The sequence below is a fragment of the Bos taurus genome, chromosome 16 (genome assembly GCF_002263795.3).
Source record: "Bos taurus isolate L1 Dominette 01449 registration number 42190680 breed Hereford chromosome 16, ARS-UCD2.0, whole genome shotgun sequence".
NCBI lineage: Eukaryota > Metazoa > Chordata > Mammalia > Artiodactyla > Bovidae > Bos > Bos taurus.
Window position 1 is genome coordinate 28,897,002 of NC_037343.1, and position 10,934 is coordinate 28,907,935.

Sequence of the window (10,934 nt, forward strand, 5' to 3'; positions counted from 1 at the left end):
GATAAGACTTGGTTCCTGCCTGCAGCTGACTCATAAACCAGCAGGCAAGTTAATAATTAACTGTCACACAAAGTCATAAATGTGATAACACAGACAAGTGCTGTAGCCTTGTGCCTGAGAATCAGTCAAGTGTCCTGATCCTGGGTCACTCAGCCGCCATCTGTGCCATAGTAATCCTCAAGTTCAGGTGCCTCTGTCAAAGCAGAGAAGCGCTGTCACCAGATTTGCCACTCAAGGTCAAGCGTGCGAAGTTAGCAGCTCACTGGGAGTACAACTGCCCTCTCCCTGCCAGTTCCTTCCTGCCCATCCATGCAAAGTCCTGCCTCCCAGCCACACCACACCAGCCCCTTAAATACCAACCATCTCGCTTTCAAAGTCCTGCTGCCCTGAAGAGGAAGACGACAGTCTCCGGAATCTGGACTCACTGGAAACACAAAAGGGGAAAATGACAGATTGTTATTTAAAAAATTTTTAAACTTGTGTCTAGTATCTTGTTCCCTCTTGGAGCTCAGGACCAAAGCTACTAGCCTTCATAAAAATATAGGCAAAGACACTGACCACTGCAAGGAATGATGAGACATGAAACTCTGCTACGTGGGATGAAGAACAGGGGGCCAGGGTGTCAATGGACCATCCTGTGTTTCACCCCCTTGAACCTCAGCCCTGTGACTGATATACGTAAAGTGACATCAAAACGTTGCCTGTTTACAATATATTTCCCAACATAGCAACTAAAACTTGGAATAAATACTATCTTATTAAATCTAAGACAGCTCTGATTGTAAATGGCACAATTATTTTTTGAACCACTACGAAGGGAAGGATGCTGTCAGTTAAATTATGATCACCATTGATAACAGGTTGCACCTAATCTCATAGATGAGAAAATGTCCAAAGCGTGTATTTTGGACTTGACAAATTGGGGCATTTTACTTTGTTAATTTGGGCACATCCTTTCTTCTGAGTAACCCATAAAAGCTACCTCAAATACCGATTTGAGGTATTTGCAACATGCTAAGTTTTGTTTCTCTCTGTTTTCCTGCTCCCAGCTTTACTAACCCATTCTAATGGCACAAGCCCTGGTAAAACTCAGTCAAAGCCCTTCCGGAGAACTGCCTTATACAACCTTCACGGTAACCCTCCAGGCAAGAAAGGGCCAGAGGAAACAATCCAACGAGCTCAAGTTCAGGGTCCCGACCAAGATGACACAGCCACGGAGGTGGGGGTGTCTCCTGATTTCCAAGTGCCCTATTCTGCTGTAGTACTCAGTAATACTGATGGCTCAGGTGGTCAAGAATCTGCCTGCAATGCAGAAGACCCAGGTTCAGTCCCTGGATCGGGAAGATCCCCTGGAGAAGGGAATGGCAACCCACTCCAGTATTCTTGCCTGGAGAATCCCATGGACAGAGAAGCCTGGTGGACTATATAGTCCGTGGGACTGCAGAGTCGGACACAACCAAGCAACCAAGCACACATGCATGCATGCACTCAGTCCTCCTAAGGGTGAATGTGCCAAAAATGTACCAGCTGTTTCAAAAGTTCCCCTAAATGGCCCAAGGCTCACCAGCTGAAGCAAGAGGCCCCAGAGCCTAACCCTCGGGCTTCTGCAAAACCAGAGTGGAGACTGTGGGGAAAGAAGGGACATCAATAGACAACCCCCATTGACCCTCCTGCACAGACCACATTTCAACACAGGAGCCACCTGTGGAGCAAGAGTGGGGGCCTGCCTGGGGAACCCCTGGGGAGGCCAAGGACAGGGAGCCCGGGCCTGTCCTTGTTTCCCCACTCACTTCCTATTTCGGCATCTGACACAAAATCCTGGGGTGAGGGGGAGCAGCTGGAGCTGGAAATTCTAGTTGTGCAGACCTAGAACTCTTTCTCCGCCCTGAGGTGACATGCGCAGAGAGCCAGCAGAGCCCAGGGTGGAGGTAGAAGGGCCTGAGTTCCGGCCAAGGCAGTCTGTGCTCTGACACAGACCCTCTGAAGCTGGTGGATTCGGGCCACGGGCGGACCCTGCCCTGGGGACGGGAGCAGCTCGCCTGCAGCCCTGCTGCCCTTCCCAACCCGGTTCTCCTCATGCCCAGCCCCAAACTAATTAATCTCAAAGAAGATACACTTGGAAATGTTCAAGGCAAGGAAGAAAGCAGCCATCCTTCTTTGATGATGAAAGCCTTAAGTATCTGAAGCAACTAGATTCCTTCTGTAGTCTGAAGCAGAAGGTTCATGGCCAAGGCCAGCCCTAAGCCCCAAGGGAGAGCTGGGCGTGTGGGCCCTGGTTTTCTCTCCACCACAAAGAAGGTACCGAGGCTAACCTCACGGGTCTGTGGTAAAGAGCAGAGACAACAGTTTCTGGTACAGGCCTGGCAGACATACTAATGACCGCCATCTAACACTGGCATCACATGTGGGCTATGCCTGGTGGGCTTCACAAGCCCCTCCCAGCCTCTCATGCTCTCTCTCCCCATCCCCCCACCTACACATAAACACACTTGAAATAATGAATCTTTTTACCTGTTTCCTTCTGACACCAGGGCAATGCGGCCATAATCCCAGAATTTTCTTCTTATGATGGAAAATGCTGCTATTAAAAACTAAAAGTAGAAAAGAAACCAAGTAAAATCTTATTGAATGGCTTCTAATTAGAAGAGACAGCTGTCTTCGGGGCAAAGACCACCCGCCTAGACTCAAGAGGGCTAGAGGACCAGAGAAGGCGCTGAGCTGCCCGAGGCCACACAGCTCAAGAGCTCAACGTTGCGTTCACCCTCTTCACCAGCTCCCGTCCCCATCAATGCTGACGCTGAGCTTGCCCTGGCGGCCTCCCAGTCAAGCTCCCAGGGCCTATCCTTTGCTCTCAAGCCAGCACTAACAGCCACAGCCTTCCTCAGCCCTGGTCTGCCTGCAAGGGCCCCTGAGCAGGAAGGCCCTAACAGCACCCCTGGGGACCAGCTCCCGCCTTCACATCAGGTTGCATTTTTAATCACAGAACCACAATAGCAGAGCCCCTAACCCACAGGCTGAGCTGGAAGTGGTCAGATATTTACCTTGAGTTTGGTTCTCCAGGAGCCAAGCCCTGGGGACGCCTGGCACAGAGCATGTGGGGGCAACGCCCACCAAAGGCCCAGTGCTAGCTGGCTTGGCTTCCACAAGCCGGGGCCATCCGCAGCCCTGCATGCCCAATGGCAATGGAAGGGGCTGGACTCAAGTCTAACCCTGTTTATGCTCTAAAAACCATGGATTCTAGACTCTCTCCTCCCTTCCTTTGCAGGTCCTCTGCCCTACTCCTGCCTCTCTCCCCACCCTGGACAGGCTCCCTCCCTTCAAAATCCAGGGAGGTAGAAAGACACATTTTAATCAGCATATCCCTGAGTGCCCTGGTCAGGGACTCGGTTTTTAAATGTGGGTTTTGGGCTCCAGAGTGGCTAAGTTCCAGCTGAATTTTCTCAAGGTGAAGGTGGAAGTTGGTGATACAGTTTCAAGGGCAGGTGAGTCTTGTCATCAGAAAAATATGAAAGCCGCTCAATGAGCACCAGCCCTCTGCCCTGGCTGCTGCCTTGGCTCAAGTGGTGTGGGTGTTTCCCATGCCTTGATGTCTTTCAGGCTCCTCTGGCTCCAATCCCCAAATCTCCTGCAATAAAAATCTACCCTACTAGCACACTCCAATGGAGAGTGACTCTCTCTTCTCATCAAACCCTGTTCAAGACAGACCCACCCCAGCCTGTGTCTCCTGACTTCTCTCCTTGGCCCCGACTCTCCCCTCCCTGAAGACGCTGGATAACAGCTCCAGAACCACCCTCCTCCATTAACCCCACACTGAAATCCATCACCACACTCCTGCCTACTCCCCCCCGCCCAACCACGCCTGGTAGAGAGGACTGTTCTCAACCTATGAATGGGTTTTGGCCCCAAGAGGTAGGTTACTTGACACTTAAAGAGCCCTTTATGGTAAAGCAACATGAGTAGCACACAGGTTTCCATATTTGCCAATAGAAGATTAACAATGTAGCAAAACTCTAATGCAACAATTTAGACCTCAATCCTAAGGAGGAAAATGGAAAACTCCCTTCCTCTCTTCCTATGAACATTTTTCCTGCAAGTAAACTTGGGTTGGATAGCCGCCTCCTTTAGGGCATGGGGCCCCCAAGTGACTTAGCATGCACCTTAGGCTACCCTATCTCCCCTCTCCCAGGTGCCTCTGGTCCAAAGCAGTCCAAGGGGTCCACTCCCTCTGCCCCTTCTTACCTCGGTTACCCAGATGGTTTCCACTACATGTGAGGAGAAGGTGACAAAAGGGACCAACCATCCCTTGGACACTTTTGAAAAGAAGGTGCCCTAGCACCCCAGTAAATCACACCTAGCAAGTCTGAGCCAGTCTAGGGGGGAAGACAGCATATTTCAAATTGGGTGATGGTGGTGGGGGTCTGTGGGAACAAGCAGGTCTGAATGAACAAAAGTCCACTATGAGGAGCTAATAAGGCGTACTCCCCTTCCCCCAGTTCTCTCCTTTTCTCCACATCTGATTCTCTAAAGGCCCAAGGACCCCAGTGGGGAACAAGGGTGACATCTATAAATTGGGAATTGCAGCTGCTGTAATTCTCATCCACACTCTCCAGTCACATCTCTCATCCCAGCAGAGTGACCCTTCCTAAGGGCCTTAGACACATGACGGGCTGACAGCGTGGTAACAATGATAATAAACAAAAGAGCAGTAACGTACATTCTTTACATGCTTCACCTTATTTAACCTTCTCCAAGAATCTCCGAGATAAGAACTATTACCTCCCTTTCACAGAACAAAAACCTGAGGCCCCAATAAACTATGTAATATGCCCAGGGTTACAGAGCTGGGAAGCAGAAGAACTGGGACTTAAACCCAGGGATGTCTGGCTCCTCACCTGAGTTTCCCAGAAAGCCCTGTGGTGGGGGAGGGGGTTAGTGTTAAACAAATAACTGACATGATCCCCGGGGGTCTCACCAGGAAGCAGGTGACATCTATGAACAGGACAGTGGGGATGCCCCCGAAGGTGACCCCCTGGAGCACGGTGCTGTTTTTGGCCGAGTTGTAGCAGTAGGAGTCATTGGGCTGGTCCCCGATGCCCAGCCGCTCGGGGATGGCCACTGCTCTGGACTGCCACAGCTCCAGGAAAGGGGACTCGGTCATCACGCTGATCCTCCCTGGAGAAGGAGACCCAACAGAGAGTCAGGGCACCAACTCTCCCGTGGTTTCTGCAGCCAGCGCAGACAGAGCCAAGGGCGGGTGTCTCCACCAGGGGCTGCTGGGGCACAGGGATCCAGTAGAGGCAAACACCAGCCCTGAGTGCCCGGCAGAGTCTACAGAGAATAGCTCCATTGTGGATGCAGCCCAAGGGTCAGATGGATGGGGCAGATGGCTCATCCAGGACACAGCTGGCTGCCTCCCCAAGGGCAGGGATGAATAGGAGGAAAGGGAAGGACAGAAGCCTGCCTAAGGGGTGCCAAGTTCCTCCAGCCTCAGGGATGACTGTCAGGAAGTCATTCCTGCGGGGTAAGGGGTGGGAGTGGCCCTGGGAGGCCTGGAGTGCGGGCAGGGGACAGGATGGGGCAGAGGAATCAACAGAAGAGGAAGAGTGTCCAAATGCAACAACTGCTGATTGTCTGGCCCATAGACAAGAGCTCAAGAGATGTCAGGCTGGGAACTCAGAGATAGGCCCACACCATATACTTGGAAACTGAGGCTCAGGGCCTTAAGAGTTCCATTAAGATTAAAGAGCTGGTCAGGGCAGAGTCAAGTCTCAGACCCAGCCTTCTGGGTCTCAGATGCCAGTTCTCTTTCTGCTCTGCCACATTCCCTCTGCAGCTGACTACCCACACCTGTTCGGTGAGAGATTAAAAAGCAAAGAAGGAGACTTCCCTGGTGGCCCAGTAGATAAGAATCAGCCTTGCAATGGAGGGGATGTGAGCTCCATCCCTGGTCAGGAAACTAAGATCCCACATGCCCTGGGGCCCGTGCACCACACCCAGAGAATCCGTGTGCTGATGAAGATTCCACATGATGCAACTAAGACCCAATGCAGCCAAATAAATATATTTTAAAAAGAGAGAAAGATTTAAAAAAAAAAAAAAAAAGGCAGGGAAAGAGCAGCAGAGAGGAGGAGACAGAGAAGGCAAAGGGGGAGGACGTGGACTAGGGGGAGGAGGACGGGCCCCAAGCCTCCTCAGGGACCCCTGAGTCACCCACTGTGCATCCCTGGAGCACTCCCTGGGCTCTGCCCTCTCATTCCTACACTCCTGGCCTTTCTGGAAGGTCCAGCATTTCCAAAGCAAATATTGTTCCAGGCTGGTTGTTGACCTTTCCTTTCAGAGACGCCTGGTAACCGCAGGTGAAACTAATGGAAATCTCCAAACTCCGAAGGCCAGCCCCCTGCATCCTCCCCAGCGGGCATGCTTTCACACTGTCTGCAGCTGAAGAGCCTGGAAAAATGCTCAGCATCCCTTTCTCTCAAGGTCCCATCTCCTTAAATCTAGTTAGACTAGATTCCCAGGGGACTTTGGCTAAGTCTGTCTTCCTACCTGTTAGAGGGACAAAAATCTGGGAGACAAGAAACGGTATAGAGAACAGACAGATATTTGGACTATGCGGTAATACAGTCTGGGTGTGTGTTGGGGAGCCAGTGACTGCCAATTCTGGCCGCTGGGACGGCTCTTTTGGGACAATCTCATGCACATAGGACAGGAGGTGTAGGAGGCAAGGGGGAGGCAGTAGGTCCGGGGGCATGGGAGGACTCCCCGAGAGGCCAAGTCATTCTGTCAGCCCTATTAGAGACTCGGCAGTGGCTGGAGGGTGTGATGGCAGAGCCATGAAGTTGCTGGCTCTGCGCAGAGTCACAAAAGCTGCCTCTGGGAAACAGATGGTCTTAGTTTCTCTCCTTTAAACCCCACCCAGTGGCACCGCCCCAATGCAACACCCAGCCTGACGCTGGCTGGCGAAGGCCTGCCCCTCCTTCCCGTCCCCACACTTACCAGACACTGGGGAAGGAAATGTGGATGTGTCCCCTGGAGAGGGCCTCAGTTGGCGCTGGCAAAGGCAGCGGTGGCCCTGGCTGCCTCCCAAGCTGCCTCGGGTCCACTGCTCATTTCCTGCTGGGCTTTTCTGATGGAGGTCATAGGGCACCAGCCTTTGCAGACTTCCCTGAAGGAACACAGGAGACAACCAGAGTCACGTGGGAGCTGTTCTTTACCCATGCCGGGGTTCCGGTGTGAAACCCTCCAGCACACTTCCCCTGCACTCACACTTGCCCGGTGTCTCGGAACTCAAACACTCATCCAGAGCCTACAGTTCTTCCCAACGGGCTCCCTCCTGTCCTGGCTCTCTCTCCAGGCACCTAGTGCTATGAAGGGGCCACCCTCCTCTGTGCACCCTGTTCCTCTCCTCTCTCCTCCCCAGCATCACCTGAAACTCCAGCCTTTCCCCTCTTGTCCGAGGGCTCAAGGCCCTGGTGAGCCCAGGGCACTGGGACTCCTCCCACAGCAGCACTGGGAGCTGTAGGCTCTGGGAAGACGGAGTCCAGGACCTCACACAGGCCCAAGGGTAGCTGGGAAGGCTTCTCCAGGTCCCCCAAAGACTAGAATCAGGAAAAAAAAAAAAGCAACAGAACCAACAAGGAAGGCCTGAACAGTGAAGTGGGGGAAAAAAAATCCCCATAAAATGGTCACAGAGGGAGTATTGTCAAGAGCAAGAGGCGCTGCTGTGGTGGAGGGTAGGGGGGCGCCTCACCAATTCTGCTTTGTGTGGAGCTTTGAGAGAGCAGAGGCCTAATGGGAGGCAGGGACCTAGGCTCCTCCCCATCTTTTCCGCCCCTGTCACGCCTCTAAGTCAAACAGGCTCCCCCGGGTAGTTTAACAAGGTTTGATAAGAAGGACTCAGTGAGGTCAGCCAGCCAGCTGACCTTCAGAGGTGGCCTGTCCCCTCTGCGCCCTCCAGGTGCAGGCATAGCTTTGGGGGCCCACAGTGTCTCTCAGACCTTTCTGCTTAGTTGAGGTCTGTCTCCGCCTGTTACAAGTCTGCAAGACTGTGGAACCATCACAGTCCCTCCAAGGCCAGCCGCCTGCATCCTCCCCAGCGGGCATGCTGAGAGGGCAGCTGGCAACATATCGGCCACAGGGCAGCCCCCCCAGGCTCAGGAGGAGCTGGAGGGGCAGAGAAGGAGATTCAGCTGGTGGCAACTGGGAGAGAGCTGGCTTAGTGGCTGAAAGACTGACAGCACTGGGCAGGGGCCAAACCAGCAATTAGGCTCTGTGGCCATGGGTGCCCTGCCTGGTCATGTTCAGTCATCCCATATTTGTCAGATACATATTGTAAATGCCTGGTCTTATCCATCCCTTCTTTAGGGAGCTCTCTGCTCATCATCTCATTCAGGAAAGCCAAGATATACTGCTGAGGCCCTGGGGTCAGGTGAGCAGCAGGTGAGCAGCAGGTGACTCAGGACTCAACTCAAAGTTCAACCCACGTACACCCCAGAGTCTGGTTGTGGTGGGGGGACAGAGGGCTCAATGCAATGGCCATTCCCCAAACTGCCAAAGAAGTCAGCCACCCATGTTAACCCCTTGCCCATCCAAGCTGGCAGCTGCTGGCCCCTGTAGCACACCAGAAGATCTCTGTGCCTCCCTGCCATAAACAGGAGCAGAAAGTGTGAGCATCATCAGCTCTTTCAAACTCAGGGTATTTTTATCATCACCAAATCTTCTGATTTTGTTACTACGATGGCAGGACGACAAACAGTTCCAGGTCCTCTGCCATAAGAGAAGACTCTGATGTTCTAGATGGCAGGTTGCAAACTTCTCCTTAAAGCCCCACCAAACAGCGTCCAGGAACGTGGACAACCATTCACCTCCACAGACAGCAGCAGTGGAGCACTAGCGAAATGGCCCAGAGTCCCGCTGCAGTGGACTGAAGCCCTGAGCAGGCTCTGAAGTGAGGCTCCCAGCACCACGTGGCTTCACCACTCCGTGCCTTGGCTTCCTTCTCCGTAAAATGGAGACAATGAAGTTCTTCCTGCAGGGTGAGTGGGAGGCAATGCCCATAAAGCATTGAACCCTCATGGGCACCCCAAATCTGCTTTTATTTTAAGTCACCTCTCCAGACCATGGGAAACATGATAGCAAAACCCCATCTGACATTTTTCCTGTTAGAGCACAATGAACACCCAAGGGAGATCTTTGCCCATAAACTAAACAAACAAGAGGTGAAGTAAAGTGAAAGTTGCTTAGTTGAGTCTGACTCTTTGTGACCCCATGGACTATACACTGCCAGGCTCCTCTGTCCATGGGAGTCTCTAGACCAGAATACTGGAGTGGGTAGCCATTCCCTTCTCCAGGGGATCTTCCAACCCAGGGATCGAACCCAGGTCTCCCACATTACAGGTGGGTTCTTTACCATCTGAGCTACCAGGGAAGCCCAGACAAGAGGTGTGTGAAGGCAGAAAGAAGCCTCTCCTTCTGTATACTCCACCTCAAGATAGCAGCAGGCTCAGGACTCTCTGACAGGTGTCAGAGGAGGGAAGTAGAAAGGCAAGCATGGAGGAGAGGGAAATACGGGTTGTTTCTCCAATAAGAGATGACCTAGAGTCTTTCCTCATCCCCAGCAAGACTCCACAACTCTGCTTGAGTCAGGGCCCAAGAAGTCCTCAGGATGCCCCCACACACAGCCTCTTTGTACACACTAGGCCTGGACTGGTGAGCACAATCCACTGGCTTAACCTCAAACCTTCCACACTCTTGGGGCTGGATACAGTCACACAACTTCAGCGCAGAAGGAAGCAAAGGGGGAAAGGGTGTCATTTTGTATACCCCTGTGGTCTCCTGTTTTTCAGAACACCGACTGAGCTGAAAGAGAGGCCACCCCAGAGTCTCAGGTAGCCAGGCTTATCAGGTATTGGAACCTCTACGTTTTTGGTTTCTTAGCAGAGCTCTCCTCTTCCCCTTATCCTCCAAAACCCCTAGCTTCCCTCCTCAGGACTCCAAAGAGTGGTTTCTACCTTCCCAGGGGCAGGGGACTCAGATGCTCAGCCCCTACCCAGGCCCGCCTCGCATATCTCGCTTAGAGAAAAAAGAGCCCCTGGCTGAGATCCCCGGGCTAGGCTGGGAGGTCGATTCCAGCTGACAAATACCCAGAGAGAGGGTGGGAAGAGAAAGGGATTAGCCTTAAAAGCGAAAAGTTGGAGCCTTGGATTGGGAAGTTGCGTAAAGCCATCAGGCGCGACGCTGGAAGCGGAGCGCGAGGTCTGCGCAGCCCGGGGACAGACACTCTCCTCCCAGGCACTCGGTCACCCCTGTTCCGGACTTGGGACTGCGGAGGCACGAGGGCCTCACCCCGGAACCAGACACTAGACGTGGCACCCTGGCGTAGACCCCGGGTTCTGCCCGTCTCGGGGAAAGGAAGAAGGCATCATTCCCCCTCTCAACGCCCCTTCCCCTTTACCTGCGGCGGCGGCGGCGGCGCAGCGACCCGGGCAGACCATAAGTTGTCTGGCTCCACCTGGTTGGGCGGGGCTGCGTCCTGACCACTTAAAAGTTATAAAGTGAAACTCCCCGCTCTCCTGCACATGCGCAGAGCCGCGTCCACGGCTTGCCCAATTTGCAGCTACGCCCGAGTGGGTGTCAGCTCTGCAGCCGCCTCCCACCCCCGGCGCCGTGCGCCCCTCGGCGATCCTCCGTCCAGGCCAGACCGCGGGGCCACTCAGCTCCTCCCTGAAGTCTTCAGGTCCCGGCCCGGCCAGCTCGTGTCCTGGGACCGAGGAGAGTGCCTCCAGGGCTGACTCCTCTCCCCGGCCCCCCGGCGCGTCCCCTTTCCCCGACAGACACCTTGGGGAGCCCCGGGCCTAGTACAGGGTGGTCACATCCGTGGAACGCGGGGGCAGCGCATCGGCGAAAGTTCTTGATTTTTCTGTAGTGCACTGAAT

At 53.5% G+C, this 10,934-nt stretch overlaps 1 protein-coding gene across 2 annotated transcripts in view; it reads right to left on the minus strand.

Moving 5' to 3' along the window:
- The window catches only part of TMEM63A (transmembrane protein 63A), a 36,023-nt gene extending 25,511 nt beyond the window's left edge, over window positions 1-10,512 (minus strand). Inside the window, exons 1-5 of one of the 2 annotated variants that reach the window (XM_005216822.5) lie at window positions 10,454-10,512; window positions 6,997-7,165; window positions 4,973-5,172; window positions 2,512-2,591; window positions 361-424 (exon numbers count right to left, since the gene is read on the minus strand). In XM_005216822.5, coding sequence (XP_005216879.1) covers window positions 361-424; window positions 2,512-2,591; window positions 4,973-5,158 — 330 coding nt within the window. In that variant the 5' untranslated portion in view covers window positions 5,159-5,172; window positions 6,997-7,165; window positions 10,454-10,512. 2 annotated transcript variants of the gene reach the window in all.
- Between the last annotated feature and the right edge of the window lie 422 nt (window positions 10,513-10,934).